General features: G+C 43.7%; 3 protein-coding genes across 5 annotated transcripts in view; 1 reads left to right on the forward strand and 2 right to left on the reverse strand.

Moving 5' to 3' along the window:
* The window catches only part of LOC102293011 (importin-13), a 19834-nt gene extending 16687 nt beyond the window's left edge, over positions 1 to 3147 (reverse strand). The window contains exons 1-7 of one of the 2 annotated variants that reach the window (XM_042226177.1): positions 3050 to 3147; positions 2447 to 2572; positions 1676 to 2316; positions 1454 to 1594; positions 1196 to 1337; positions 941 to 993; positions 694 to 814 (exon numbers count right to left, since the gene is read on the reverse strand). In XM_042226177.1, the coding sequence (XP_042082111.1) occupies positions 694 to 814; positions 941 to 993; positions 1196 to 1337; positions 1454 to 1594; positions 1676 to 2316; positions 2447 to 2572; positions 3050 to 3118 (1293 nt within the window). In that variant the 5' untranslated portion in view covers positions 3119 to 3147. Of the gene's footprint in view, positions 1 to 693; positions 815 to 940; positions 1108 to 1195; positions 1338 to 1453; positions 1595 to 1675; positions 2317 to 2446; positions 2573 to 3049 lie in introns of both variants that reach the window. The other variant, XM_042226176.1, reaches the window with a different exon arrangement.
* Positions 3148 to 3816: 669 nt separating this feature from the next.
* On the forward strand, positions 3817 to 9868 carry si:ch73-344o19.1. Its single transcript, XM_005935712.3, has 5 exons — positions 3817 to 3952; positions 4796 to 5086; positions 6597 to 6872; positions 6998 to 7158; positions 8788 to 9868. Exons 1-5 carry the CDS (start codon positions 3886 to 3888, stop codon positions 8830 to 8832), a joined length of 840 nt encoding a protein of 279 aa, XP_005935774.1. The 5' UTR covers positions 3817 to 3885; the 3' UTR covers positions 8833 to 9868.
* Positions 9869 to 10087: 219 nt separating this feature from the next.
* Positions 10088 to 11866, reverse strand: mgst3a (microsomal glutathione S-transferase 3a). 2 transcript variants are annotated; one of them, XM_014337917.2, is made up of 6 exons: positions 11660 to 11866; positions 11228 to 11354; positions 11071 to 11144; positions 10902 to 10959; positions 10657 to 10729; positions 10088 to 10564 (listed from the first exon to the last, which is right to left on the reverse strand). In XM_014337917.2, exons 2-6 carry the CDS (start codon positions 11342 to 11344, stop codon positions 10434 to 10436), a joined length of 453 nt encoding a protein of 150 aa, XP_014193403.1. In that variant the 5' UTR covers positions 11345 to 11354; positions 11660 to 11866; the 3' UTR covers positions 10088 to 10433. The 2 variants fall into 2 exon arrangements, with proteins under 2 accessions (XP_014193403.1, XP_042082115.1); XM_042226181.1 differs by lacking the exon at positions 11660 to 11866 and adding an exon at positions 11505 to 11625.
* Between the last annotated feature and the right edge of the window lie 3872 nt (positions 11867 to 15738).

Below are 15738 nucleotides of genomic sequence, written 5' to 3' on the forward strand. Positions count from 1 at the left end.
GTAGATGTTCATTGCACTGTGAAAATAATAGTTTACTCTTTTTATGAGTGACTTCAATTACTTTGCCTCTTGTTTGGGTGGTTAATGTCTTACACCTGGACTACTTTAAAGCCATGACAAAGTCATTCATCTTTCAAAGACCGATGGGTTGCATGCAACAGGAAAAAGACCCTCCCAAAAAATCTGCAAACTTTCAGAATAAGACCCTTTAGATTTTAAATGTAACTAAACAAGTGTCTGCACACATGGTTTTATATAATCACAAGTGGAACTAAGCGATGCTTTGTGACCTGTTTTCTGCCCCTCGGTCCTTGTATACAAGATAGATCAAAATCTAGGGAAAAATACAAAAACCTCAAACTGCTGCCTCCACTTGTGTAAATGAAATTTTCAGATGAGCACTCTCAGCTGCTTTAGAAGGAGAAAAATAAAGTACGAATATTTGAACTGTATTTTTGCCTTTATTTATTATACGCATGTATTATATGTATGTATGTGATGTTTTTAGAGGAATGCAACCTCTTTGCCATTTATCTCAATGGCTTTCTGAAGCACCTGAATCACTTGAGTAATGCTTACTTACTTTTTTAAGGTTGTGTGGTTTTTACAAGTAAATCAAAAGCTCATTGTATGAAAATTCAGTTAATACGATTTAATTTTAAGCGGCTGAATAGGAGTTATTCAGGGCATTACCTGCCATACTGCTGACTGCTGGGGGTCCATCAGTAGTCTGCCAAGCCTCTCATAGAGGTTACTGAGCAGCTCTGCCCCCAACATTTCATACACGTACATCAAAGTGTCCGAGATGTCGACCCTACAAAGTCAGGAAAACCTATTTGTAAAGTTGGTCTTGGGCGTTGAAGAAAGATTATCAGTGTAGATTATTAAAGTCAGCCTCCAAATTTCAATCAAACAGAAAAAATATTAACACCAGACCCACCTGTAAATACGAAACTGCTCTTTGTCATCAGAGGACCAGGAGGCGTACTCTTCCTGGGAGGGATAGTGGGATTTATGAAGCAGCACGTCCACCAGTTGGAAGTAAACTGGCCTGTAAACCTGCAGGTAAACAGACTGCTTCTCCTCCTCAAATGACAAAATGTCATCCTAAAAATGATAACAAGCTGATTTTGTAAAAAGGAAGTATAAATCTTTTGTCCTAATGGACAACACGTTAATACTTCACTCTCCATACCTGCAGAGTGTACCAGAAGGTGAGAGTAAGAGAACTTGTGGTCTCATTAACTGGGTAGTGTCCAGGGATGCCCGTGCAGAAGAGAATCATGTTAACCAGAGCTAGGTATTCTTGCCAGTGGTCCACCTGTTCCAACAGAACTCTGTCACAGGGAAAGAAATGTAAGAAATAAAAGAACATTTCAGACATAAAAGACAAATGGTGGAGCCCAGGTACAGGGTAGAGTGTGTGTGTGTAGTTGTGTGCTACTCTGTGTACCTGGAGTGTGTTTCCCCTAAAGCAACTGCAATTCGACAGATACCATGTGAGGTTTCCATGTCCCCATCCTGAGCTGCTGTCTTCAGTTGGTCATAGAGGCCCAGCACCAGAGGCATCAGGCTCAGTAGAGCATTAATGTACCTGCACACAAATGTTTGGAGTCATCCACCCATATACTGCATGTCACTCATCATCACCTAATCATCCAGCTGTGCTTCTCACCTTTGGCAGTCGGGCTGTGAGATGGCGTTAACTATCGTCTCCACAGCTGCGTCAAACAGCTCTGGGTCGGACAACGCAGTGAAGCAGTCATGGAGCAGTTCCTGGATTTCCCCCAAAGGCACATCTAGCGCCACCCAGCTAGACAGGCATTTGAGCACCTTCTCTTTCACCTGACTCGATGAGTCCTGGCTCTGCATGAGCTGTCGCAGCAGAGGACACACCACTGCCCACTCTCCGGCAAGAGCCTCCCTCAGCTGGCCTCGCCGAGCTTGAGCCAAGCGGCTGCTCTGGAACTCCTCTGGAAGCACGGTGAGAAGCTCTAGCAGAGTGAGACAATGTGTGTGGGGGTCCTGAGAGGCCTTTGCTCCAGAGCCATCTTCAGAATCAGGTTTGTGCGGTTGGAAAGCCCTCACCATGTCCGCCACCGGCTGAGACCAGGCCTGGGGAATTAGGTTAAGAGCCAAAGAGGCCAGTGCTACACACAAACGAGTCAGCACCATTTTAGGCCCAGAAGAGAACTGCAAGATATGGCTGAGCAGTTGCGTCCTCAGGCTCTCGTGCTGGTCTGCAGCGAGGTCACTCCAGTGACGGGAGATCTTGGTGTGCAGGGTGCTGGCACCGAAGAACTGAACCTCTGGGATCTGCAAAGCGACACATTCACACACGGCTGCTCTTAGTTTCACATTCAACCAGGCTGTATTAAGTTATGGTGCCTAATGTTTGTTACAGAAAAGTGAAGCGTGGGGGTAAAGAGGGGGAAAAACTACAGACCTTGTCAGGGCTGAGCAGGGCCCAGCAGAAGTGCCAAGCCTGTGCAGAGGCCTGGGCCTGGGTCAGCCACTTCTGGGCTACATTCTTATGCTCCATGTCTGGATCAAAGTACAGCTGGTAGAGAGCCTGGATGGAGAAACACATACCAGTGCAGAGAACAAAGTAAGCGATGTAAGAAGTCAAAGGGATATGCCGAGAATATTTTAGCACATAAAACTGGCTTTAAATTTGCAGGGCAACATGTACAACAACCACTAATAATCATTAATAATGCTGGATGGCCAAATGTTTGAATTTACTGAAAAATGTGTTGTCACAGCAACTAATCCAAAGCACATGTGTTAGTTATTATTAGTACAGCAGGTGCTTCTAACTGGCATCATATTACAAATGCTACACTTTGCCCAGTCTCTCTATGATGAGCAAACTACAGTTATTTACATGATAAAAAAAATCGTTTCACTAATTTGGTATGAAATCATATTTATATCAGCAGAATGTGCTGCAGTTCTTTTTCTTCCTGGGAAAACATGCTGCTGTTTCCATTCCATAACTCAAACTTCCCAGTTAAATGCACGAGTTTTGACTAATATCCTAACTTACCGACTCCACATTCTCCACCGTTAACTCCAGCTCCACCGGGGTGCCTCCCGGGTTGCCTGGAGGCTCCATCTGGGACAGGGTGAAGGTTTCTTTTACTGTTGCGTCTGGATATCCTTTACAGCTCAAAGCAATGATTTTTTAAGGAAAAAAATTAAAGGAAAATTCGGCGTCTTCTAAAGTGTGTCAAGACAACGCCGAGAGAGGACGCAGCGGGTCATTCAGCTGTCCGTGCGGCACACAGGTGGGCAGTGCGCTCAGCCGTGACGACACGCTGACCTCAGTGGGAACTGAGAGGTGGCTGAGCCAACCACCTTGCTGTGAGCCACAGCAAGACACTGACACACATTCAGCTGTTTGATACTGCAGACTAGTTTTCACAGTGATAAACAGCGCAGTAAAACTTGTCAAAGAGCGCGTCCACTTCGGTGTCACGGCGCTTCGAACGGGCGCTCCTGACGCACGCAACTGCGCCTCTGACACACTGATGTGTGATTGGTGCAGCAGAGCAACAGCGACTGCAAAGTGACGCGTTGTGGACACTTCCATGTAGAGATGATTGGCTCCGAAAGGACAAACACCGAGACGAGAGGCCACGCGTGAGTTTGCGGTGGTTATCGGGGAAGCTTGTTTTACTCATTAGAATCTATTTCTTTGCGGTGCCACCCACCAACACCGCCCGCATCCAGCCCCACCCCTGCTTCTCTTCTGCCTGACTCCCTCAGGATATTTTTAGAGCCCATGATGTGCCCTGTCAAATCGCGTAACGGAAACAACCCCAGAGAGCCACAGAGGAGAGCTGCTGTGTAATCTAAAGGGGGAAGCCTGCCGCCGCTGAGATGAAAACTGAAATTCATTTGGTGTTTTGCGTGTTGATTGTGCTGTCCGGCACAACGCGGACAAGAGGTAAGCTGCCATTCTCTCTCTCTCTCTTTCTCTGTGTGTCTTTGTGTTTGATGCGAACACTTCTGACATCCCGCTGATGTGAGTCGGGCTCGTAATCGAGTCCGCACGCGACTATTTATTGGTGTGATTGAGGCGATGACGGAGATCATGTTGCTGCAGGTTCTTGGTTGCATTTCATCTTCGTTAAACGATGTTTGTTAACTTTCCTTTCCTTTCCTTTTGTTTTGTTTTTTTATTTTTAGAGTTTCCTCTCATCTCTCTTGGCTTACTCGTAATTCGCCATAATGAATCTGTCATGATGCAAAATAGCACCTAAAGTAGATTAAAACTTGAAATTGAAGGGGACGTCAATGTGTTAGTCGATGAAATGTCAAATTAGAGTCGTTTACCTCGAGAACACACGCAAAAGCAAATATAAAGCAAAAAGTTTTCACCCTTTCCTTTTTAGGAACCCAAACAAATCAATTCAGTCAACTGTCACCTCAGGTCACCTTAGATTGTAAGGTAAAGACCCTAAAATTATAGAGAGAAAAATCCCAACAGTCAGCTGACCCCAGTGAGCAAGCATTTGGTGACAGTGGGAAGGAAAAACTCCCTTTAAACAGGAAGAGACCTCCAGCAGATCCAGCCTCACTGTTTGGAGGTGAGGGGAAAGAGACAGGACTGATAATGAACTTCAAATTGAAAGTTATATTTTTACACTATTTTGCTATTTTAACACTCACTTGATGAGTAATTAAAATACCTTTATGTTAATTTAAACGTGACAAAGTCATCACTAGTCTGGAAAACGGTCCTAAAGTCAAAGTCTCTTTAACAGGAGTTCTCTTTATCAAATTACAGGTCAAAGCAGTGCTCTGCCCAATGTCTTCACACCGGCCGTCTTCCTGAATCATCCTGGAAGCTCAGCATCTTCTAACCTGACAGAGTATCCTGGGAATGAGTCCCCAGAGCATGCACGTATTCCTGCAGGCAGGGATGAATCCGCGGGTGAAACCACAACCCTCAGCGAGACAGAAGGAACAGTCCGTGCAGAGACTCTGACAGATGCAGCACTTAAAACCCACTTGTTCACAGCAATCCCCGCAGCACTTACATCTCAGCACGCAGACCTCGGTACTCTAACTCCTTCAGGTAATCAGCCTCATATGACTTGTCTTAAAAAGCTGCATCTTTATAATTAGGAACGTGCGATTATGTGATTATATCATAATTCTATAATTGTCCATCTATAATTTTCAAGTCCGGTCTGTTTAGATTGACCAGACTGGAGCCTTAAAATAAAACTTCCCACACACTTAAACACTGCCTGTTTGCAAACACAGGCTCTTCTTGGGCACAGTCCCTTTTGCCAGCAATGTTCGTGCAACACACTCCTCGCCTGACCTGACCCCCGCTTGACTGCACTGAGAATAAGAATGTGTGTCGCAACCTTGTTTAAAAGATTCCTTTTATAGATTATATAAATATAACCCACTCAGCTGATGCTGTGTTACCGCTTTGAGAAGCACAGAAATAACAATATGACAGATCCCTCTCACTTGTCCCTTTTTGACCCTTTGTTGTTGCCCCGTCCCTGCAGAATAACGTGCAGGCTGTGTGTGGCTTCTCGCTTTGAAAGCTGAAAATATTCTCACTCGAAAATATTCTCACTATCATCCAATTAGAAAACAAACATTTTTGTGGTTTGTGTATTTTGTTGACACCGCACAGTACTTTGACAGTCTGTCCGTTCTGCTGCAGGAATGTAGTCCGGCTGTCAATCACACCATGTGCACATTCTCAGCCCCCACCAAACTGTCAGTGCAGGCACATGCGCATGAGGTGAAATGAAATACACCCACACCGAGAGAAAGTTATTGTTCTACGCATAAACAATCATCAGCCACTTTATTTCGTTACACCTGTTCAACTGCTCATTAAAGCTAATCAGTCAATCACATGGCAGCAGCTCAGTGGATTTAGGCATGCAGACACAGTCAAGTTGACCTGCTTAAGGTGAAAACAAGCATCGGATTTCTTGGCAGACTTTGGGCCTTTAGCACCAGATGAGCCATGTACACCACAGCCTACCTGAGTATTGTTGCTGACCATGTCCATCTCTTTATGAGCAGTGCATACCCACTATGTTGTGAAAAAAGGCCTCCACAGACACCTGATCTCAGTCTAGTAGAGCACCTTTGGGATGTGGTAGAACAGGAGATTCACATAATGGTGTGCACGTGACAAATCTGCAGCAACTGTTTGGAATCGCTGGGATATATTTAAATTCTTAAGCAAACAGTAGCTACTTATTTAATGTAGTTCTGTGGCTTTAAGCTGAGACCTCAGAGTCCAAAGCTCTTGGAGAAAAGACTGTGGATTTATCTGATTCAAGAGTACCTCTGTGTGAGCAGTGATGCTTGAAAGCGCAGGCCATTGGGATTCACAGCGTTCTGATATACTGACAAAGGTTTTCTGTAATTTGCACAGATTTTTGTCAGGGCGTGAGCCACACATGCTGCACAAACACAATCGCGGCAGCTTTAACGTCAGCAGGGCAGTGCAGCGTTACCTCTGGCTGTTGTGAATGCATTTCATTTCGTTTGAAGAATCTGTACTGTTTTGAATTGATACAGCACTGCGCTCACATCCCCACTTTCAGCTGCCGCAGAGAGCCTTTCATCCGCGCCGACTGTTCAGACCACCACCCCTCTGCACCCTGCAGCTACAGAAGGCAAAACCCCTCTGACCAACCATTCCCTCTCTACCTTTTCATCTCAGCCAGCCCCAGCAGTGCACCACACAAGCTCCACAGCACCCACCTTCACCACATGGCCACACTCTGAATCTCTGAACACAGCTACCGCATCTCCAGGTGGAGCCCCTGCTGGGTCGGTGTACAAGGAGGTCCAGTCTGTAAATAAATTTGGCGGTGAAGGTAAGGTGACTGGCAGGTGCTAAGTGTGATGAGGTGTTGCCTTAAGCTTCTCCCATTGAGTTGTTTTGCCTTTACCATGACCTATTTTATTTTCTTCATATCATATCAAATTCTTTATCGTGTAGAGGGGTCCGGTCACCGTTCCAGCTCCCCTCTAGACCCTCTGCTGGCTGGTCTGCTGTCAGTGTTTATTGTCACCACAGCTATCGTCTTTGTCGTCCTCTTCCTCAAGTTCCGCCAGCGCACTAACCACCCGGAGTTCCATCGTCTGCAGGACCTGCCCATGGTAAGATACAGTCTAGTACCTTTGCATTACCATTTTCACCACTTTTTTTTAACAATCTCCATCTTAGAAGTCCCCAAACTTTATGAAAGTCAAATACCAAATAACTGCATCTTTTATTAAGCACCCTTCACTGTCAAGATGAACTTGGGTATTAGAATATTAACTGCAAGCAGAGATGACATATTGGAACGTGACTTGGCCGCTAGCTTATTTCTTGATCAGGGGTTACTCTTGAGATGTGGTTTAGCTGATTAAAAATATTCGAGAGCTTAGGTAAGAGAAACTGAAAATTATTTTCATATATTTTATTAGATCCTCACTAGCCACTTCATTATTTACACCTTGCTAGTGGTTGGCTGGACCCCTGTGGCCTTCAGAACTGCTTTTATTCTTTGTTGTCTAGAGTCAACAAAACATTCCTGGAAACATGCCTCAGAGATCTTGGTCCATATTGTCATGACAACTGATAAACCTGCAGCTTTATCAGCTGTGCATCCATGATGTGAATCTCCAGTTTCACCACATCCCAAAGGTGCTTGATTGGACTGACATCTGATGACTGTAAAGGTCATCCGAGTACAGACAACTCATTGCCAAGATACCAGTTTGAAAGGATTTGAGCTTCGTGACATGATGTGTTGTGTGAAGCAGCCATCAGAAGATGAATATGCTCTGATCATAAAGGGATAGATATGGTCAACAACAGTATTCAGATAGTCTGTGACATTGTGCCAAGAAAACACCCCCAACACCATAACGCCACCAGCAGCAGCCTGAAACATTGATATAACGCACAATGGATCCCTCGTGTTGTTTTCGACCATTTCTGACCCTACCATCCAAAATGTTGCAGCAGATATAGATTTATCAGGCCAGGCAACATGTCTCCACATTTTCTATTGTCCAACTTTGGTAAACCTGTATGAATTGTAGCCTCAGTTTCCATGTCTTAACCCACAGGGTACTCTTCTGCACACCTGGGTTGTAACAAGTGGTTTATTATAGTTTTTATTAGAGTTATTACAGTTAATGTTGCCCTTCTGTATGACTCAAGCAGCCTGGGCAGTCTCCTCTGACATCAACAAGATATCACCCAGTGAACTGCCACTAACTGGATTTTTTTTCCTTTTTGGACCATTCTCTGTGAACTATAGAGATGCGTGTGTGGGAAATTTTCAGTAAATAAGCCGTTTCTGAAGGTCAGCCCACCCCATCTGGTGGCAACAACCATGCCACAGTCACAGTTTCTTAAATCACAGGTGTCGAACTCCAGGCCTCAAGGGCCGGTGTGCTGCAGGTTTTAGATGTGTCCTTGATCAAACACAGCTGATTAAAATGGCTAAATGACCTCCCCAACATGTCTTGAAGTTCTCCAGAGGCCTGGTAATGAACTAATCATTTGATTCAGGTGTGTTGACCCAGGGTAATATCTAAAACCTGCAGGACACCGGCCCTTGAGGCCTGGAGTTCGACACCCCTGCCCTAAATGCACCGAGTCTCTGCACTGTGATTAGGTCATTAGATATTTCTCCAACAGGAGGTATACCTAATGAAGTGGCAAGTGAGCGCATATTTTGAATTATGCTCTGTGGAGTACTGATAATGTTTTTTTAAAATCACCTTATTTAGGATGATTTGATGGAGGACACGCCACTGTCCAGGTACACCTACTGACAGAAGATCCTGTTCTGTCAGTCACTTCCATCACTCAGAGGACCGAAGCAAATCTAACACCAAAGGAAGACCACTTTGGATGTGAGCAAAACCTCTCTTTGGCACTGAGAACCTACTGTTAGCCATTAAGAAAAAAAAACGTATTTAACCAAGGACTCTTAATGTTTTAAGCGGGAAGTTTCTTCCACATTCCTTTTAAAGTTTTGGAGACATTCAGTGTGCTGAGAACTCCCCACTCCGATGGAAATTAAGATGACTCTGCGCCCCTGACTGACTCCTGCACAGCACTTTAATATGACACAAACGGTTACACTGCCCTCTAGGGGTGATCTGAGGTAATGTGGATCAAGGTCGCATGAAGTCCTCCGTAACTGTAAGAATAGCCAGTAAGGCAGAATGAAGGCTCATGGGAAAGCTTCTCAAAACAATCACAATCCCTCGGGTGACCAAATGTTAGCAAAGTGCATTTTCAAATCCAATTGCCCAATCTGTGTCATGTGAAGCTAAGGTCTTGCAGAAAGTTGACAAAAAATTAAACATATTTTACAATTGTAAAGCCACATCTTTGGAGAAACACACGCCAGGTCTCCAACAGTGGAAACCACTTTATTTTTCCAAATTGTAATTTAGCCCGAATTACAAATGCAGATTATTTACTGTTGCAGCTGTTAAACATGCAGTTATGTTCACAAAGTCATGGAAATCTTGAATATAGTGATTGCTTTTCTTTAAATGTTTTGTCTGCCAGTGTTTACTGAGGAGATACCCTGCTAAGCCAAATACTTAGATATCTGTAAATTGTAAAACTCACTTAGTGAAATTGTTGTTCGCACACAGTGGAGGTTTGAGAGCAGCATTGGAATCATTTTAAGGGTCCTCCATCTGGACTGGTTGGAATGCACTGCAAATACAGTGGAACGAAGCTCTGATGTTTTAACTTGGTTACTTTACTGCCTGCAGTGATGTATGATGAAATGCAAGAATGACTTTCCTGTTTAATGAAAATAAATATATCAAATCTTTGTATGTGGCAAACGCAATAATAGGTGGGTAAGCTCTCAGGCATTATGCAGTGTCACTGTGTGAACGACAGTTTCTATTGTCAACTATGATTCGCTTAAGACTTCAGCAGCGTTGGTTCCTGCCTGTCCAGACAAGGTAGGTGCACTTTGAACATTACTCCAGAAAGAAGAGCCACTCCCTCCACACACAGGCCATTGTTAACCACATTCAGGCAAAGAAATGAAACAGTTGATATGAGAAGGTGTCAGTTTTATGACAAACAGGAAAATAGAAGTTATGGAGGATTTTAATTACAAATGCAGGACAGTTGAATAACCATCTTTAGTAAAGTTCCTTTGCAGCACAATAAACAAGGAATTTCTTCATCATTACTTCTTTTTATTCATTAATAAATGCACGACTGTAGAGTGCTAGTCTGCATTATTCTAAATCAGGCCATACAGTTCTTGAAGAACTAGTCAGATCAGCTAACACACCTGACTTAACCACTTAAAGATGAGCACAGTGCAAGTGTATGAGTTACACCATAGCGATGATGACTGAATTGGCCCAGGCGTAAATTTTCATTACATATTGGATCAAACACCAAAACGGCTCATACGTGAGCTCCCCCTCCAGCCCAGCAGAGAGCCTCCGAAGTTCAGTGTGGCCAGCATCATCCCAAGTAAAGCCAGATTTCCAAAAGCTCCCCTCATTCTTTTTTTAGGATCTAATTAAGATGAGAGACAGACATACATTCTGACCATGTTTTATGATATAAGAAGAATAGAAATCGATGCGAACTGCTGAACGGTTTCTTACCTCCTGTAGAGTAGCCGTGTGCATAAACCTCTCTGCTGATAATCCACACGACTCCAAGTCCACTGACCAGACGCTGCAACAGCCACACAAACAATCAGATGCAACAGGACTTGACAGAACAGCTACCCATTGCATGCAACAAGTTGTGAACATTTTTAGCCAAAACGTTGTGACACAGTTGACAAAAATAAATTGTATGATTATGGTGCAGATACAACGTGGCAGCACAATGAAAATAAACTTACAGGTGAATGAAAACCGCCAACAGCCAGGCAGAAGAGGAAGGCAGGGTAGGATTCCAGGCTGGTGAGGAGGTCACAAGAGCGACGTTAACATCAACCTGCTTCTTTGTTGTCGATGAAAGAACATGACATAATGCTGCTGACATGGATTACATTACCTTACTATACTTACGTGTTTTGGTGTGCCCGCTGGATGCAGTTGAAAATGTTCCCAGTTTCTGGGTCGTTGCTGTACATCTGAGGATACTGCAAGGCGTGACAAGTTCATTCGTACAGGACAGCACCTTTCAACAGGTAGCCTCCACTGTGCTCCATATTTGAATACTCACGTGCACATTGTACTTCTTCCTGGCTTTGCCAACTTTAATGGCCAGATGTGTAACCATGACCATACTGGCCATGCCAGTCAGCACCACATATCCATAGTCTTTGGAAAGCACAACCATCCTGACAGACCTGGAAAATGAATTAGAAATATATTGTGGCTCATATCGAAAGTACTCATTACACTTTTATTTTGGTAAGAAAGGCAACGTACGCGTTTCCTCCCCCGGCTAATACATAAAACAAAGTGTCCATTTTCGGACCCTCTAACAACACAATTACCTCGAACACCTGAGGAGAAAATTAGCCGTGCAGCTACCGGCGCAGATAAAGGACGTCTCACAAACGAAAGGTCAAACGAGAAACACCAGCAGCACCATGACTCGTCCGGGCTGCTTTGAAAGCGCACGAATTACAATAAACATGAACACACTCACCTTGACGAAGCAACCAAAGTTCACAGATACAACCCTGGAAAACACCGACCACCGTGAAGTTTCCGTCTGAATATATCTGCATGCGTGCGGCTTACGTAACATTCACGGGGGGGCGTGGCTAACAGCCCACTACTGGGATATCTACGTTTCAATTCAGTTTTATAGCTAATGCCTGTTAAAGGTTAGCTGTAAGACTCGTAAGGATAGACCGAAGCCTTTTTTTTTTTTAAATAAGCACATCATTGCGGAAGTAAAGACTCCTCACGCCACACAGGCTTCACATTGACCACAGCCCTGTAGGCAAATACTAACACCGACTCATTATATACGTGCGCGTATATGTGCTAAATGTCAGCGATCCAAGTTATCTTATCATAGCACTGCTCCACATTTCCTGATTAGTTCCGCCTATCTTACATGCAAACCTGCTCCCCAACAGGACTGACCAGCGTGAATGGACTGTGATACCAGTAACTTGCAGTTAACTTCACCTCCGGTGTTACTAAAGTTGTACGTTTTTGTATTTGTTTTTTATTTTTTGAAGTAGGGGAGTTCATGATTTTTTAAGTGGGCGGTGTAAGGAGGAACAAAGGACAACACGGGGGGAGGAGGTGCCGGAAATGAGGATGTGTAACCAGAAGTTAAAATAGATTGCTGTGATTTGCAAAGCGTCAAAAACAATAGTTTGGGGCTTTTTAAATAATTAACAACACAATCTTTCTACTTAAGTAAAAGGATCCCTGAAGTATTGAAAGTGAATGTACTCCAACTGACCTTTGATGATTGGATGATGGTTATTAATTTACTGATTGTGTACACAAGCTGGAGTTTTTATTTTTATTATTATTATTATTATTATTATTATTATTATTATTATTATTATTATTTTGTTAGCCATTGTTTTTCTTTTTTCACTTTCACTTTTATTTTTATTGTTATTGTCCGCAAGCCAAAAATATTTGGGGTACAGCATAAAGTCGAGCCTAACTGCTCAGAAGCACGGATTTCTTAAAGGACATAATGTTAGAAAAGAAAAAAGCCCATTTGAAATCAAAACAAAACAAAACATAATTTGATAACATGAGGGTAGTCTGCTCCTCTTGAAAATCAGAGTTTATGCTACCCGGACACGATTTATGTGGCAACGTTTACTGCAGAGTTAATCCCTTTCTGACTTGGCGTACCAGACAAAAGTGGGAACCCAGTGTCATTAACGATGGCCCCATTCTTTTGAAGTGACTTATATTAGCCATGTCAATGAGCCAGCTCACAACAACTGGTGCAGAGCGCAGATTTTCTTGGCTGGAGTGCAGCCACATTATGTGCCCTGTGGTGAGGGGAACAGGGATCTGACATGCCAGGGTTTCTTGTATCAAATATCAGGTCAAGTTGAGGTATGCGCACCACTGTTAGAGGTGTCATTGGTTCAGTGACATTTAATAGTTTATATAGCACCTTTACACAAAAAAGTCAAAGGTCAAAGGCCTCTGTGAATAAGTAACATTTCAACTGCTTTTTGAAAATTTTCAAAGACAGGGTGTTTTAGAGGAGAGCACATTCCAGAGAGTGGGGGGCTGCAGCACCGAAGGCTCTGTCCTTTAAAAGACCCCGGCCTGGTGAGGGGGATGGCAAGTAAGCCTTTAACTGGGGAATGCAGTGTGGGGTGTAGGGAAGGGAGGATAAGACTGAACAAGTACAGGAGAGAAAGAGCATGTGGTGGTTTGTAGGTTAGGTGGGGGTGATGTAAGGCCAGGACTTGTTGCAGGTAAGAACTGTGAGTTCTGAGCTTGTGCAGAGCTAACGGGATATCACTGCAATAATCCAGGCAGGAGGTGATGAAGGCATGGATGAGGGTTTCAGCTGAGGACTCTGAGAGATGAGGTCAGACTCTAGAGGTGTTCTTTAGGTCGTAGAAAGAACTTCTAGAGATGGATCTGATATATGATGAGAATTAGAGCCTGGGCTCCAGGATGGCACCCAGATTGAGAACCCCTGAAAATTAATGACCTTTACCCATGTTAAGGTGAAGGTCAGCCCCTTTCAGGAGTCGTGACTTGACACAAGAGTTCAGTTGTATTGTTTTTCAATATGATAAAGCTGGATTACATCCAGATTTAGATGTCATCCAGGGACTTAATGAGAGACAGAGAAGTGAACTGACTAGAGGGTTTGGTGCTGAGATACAGCTGTGTATCATCAGGATGGCAGTGGAAGCTCAGCCCATGGTGGCAGATAGTCTGACCACGAGGGGCACGCAAACTGTGAAAAGAAAAGGTCCCAGCTCAGAGCCTGGTATTTGGGAAGGACCTGAATTTGTAAAATCCTTGTAGATAGATACTGATGTGAGGATGTGTTGCCAGTTTAACAGTGATTGGATGCTTTCGTGAATATATTTCTGTTTTTTTATTACTTTGTGTGACTTGTAATACAGGAACACTCAAAGCAGCATAACCTTCACACCAGCTGTTATAACGGAAGAAATTTGTATGTCTGCAGATTAAATAGGATAAATAGGGGGATTCTTCTTACAACACTAGATTTAAAGGATTACAAAAACACCTTTCGGCTGCAGCTCTTTCTTCCAGTGTTTTGCATTTTTCTGCCATGCCATTCTAGACGGTTAAATATAATGATGAATATTTTAGGGAAAACAGAGAGTAAGACAGATGTGCCTGTGCATGACTGTACCTGCTGGAGATTCCAAGAAAACAAACAGCAGAGGTTATACGTTGTCAGGAATAATGCAAAGCCTGTATTTTGAAGTCTGCTTGCCAATCAAACAAGAACTGGTCCTGCTATGCGCTTTCAAAATAATGGTTCCTCAAAGTATATATGAGATGATTAGATTAAAAAAAAAAAATTCTCAATGTTCTTAATGTTTTAAAAGTATCTTCTTCTACCCTTTCTGTAAATATCACATCTGGATAGATATTTAAGCCTCCAGACTTTATGTTTCTATGCCTGCAGCATTCCCTCATATTTCTCATTTGTCATTTTATGCACATTCCCCAACATCTATATTTGGAAATTTGGGGATTTTGTCAAAAAATCAGCTTTGGCTTTGCACAATGCTGGACTGAACTTGCTGAGTTATGGCTTATGTTTGGTTTATACAGTTTTGCTTCCTGTATGATCATAAAAAGAGAGCAGATAAATTTAGACATCTATTTAAAAAAATCTTTGTGCAATAGCTTCAAACTATATAAAAATAGTTACACAAAGACCATTACATGGTTTCTGTTTCTGTGTAACATTACCAAGTTTTCGTCACTAGATGTCCCCATAAAGTCACTAAATATCCTTGACGCAAAACAGCTGTGTGGATTAAGTTCAGTCCACATGGATCGCAAGCGTGAAAAAAGCATTAGGTTATACACAGGCCCACTGTTCTGACACACCATCGCAGGGTAAAAGGCTTCCGCCTGGTTTTGTTGACGTGCGCGAGCGGTCAGCGTTCAGCAGGTTGCTGGCTGTCGACTCGGGGTAGCGCCTTTCACGGACTGTCAGCGGCACATCTGTCCTCCTCCTCCTCCTCCATCACGCCGAGTCTGATTCAGCACTTCAACACCTACACAGAGAACCAAGAATAGAGACAGGGCTCACACTGAGACTGGAAAGAGGAGGAAAAACAACTGCAGCCTGAGACCACCTAGTACCATCTCATCTCAGCCCATCATCTGCTGGCTGTATACCTCAGGGAAAGTTTCAAGTGGGTGGGCTGGCTGCCTCTGTGACAGTCAGTCACATACAGAGAAAACCCACGAGATGCACATCCAGGTACACCTGATCCTACTCCTGAGACAGGCTGATGAAAAGTGTGCACGCTATCATCCCCACAAACAGATCTTTACATACACATTCTTACATCCAGGCAGCTTTTACCCACAGACCCTCCAGTAGTGTTTGAAGATGTAATCACAGCGCCCGTGCTGGCAGCTAAAGCATCACAGATCACCTTACACTAGGTGTCAACTGTGCGCGGGCTTTAATATTTAATGTCAGCCTTACATTACCTCCACTGCCCAGACCCTTCCACTCCCCACGCTCCATCTCACTCCCGAGCGTGAGATCACTCCGCA

The sequence above is a fragment of the Haplochromis burtoni genome, unplaced genomic scaffold (genome assembly GCF_018398535.1).
Source record: "Haplochromis burtoni strain Fernald_Lab_line unplaced genomic scaffold, NCSU_Asbu1 Contig_199, whole genome shotgun sequence".
Taxonomy (NCBI): Eukaryota; Metazoa; Chordata; class Actinopteri; order Cichliformes; family Cichlidae; genus Haplochromis; species Haplochromis burtoni.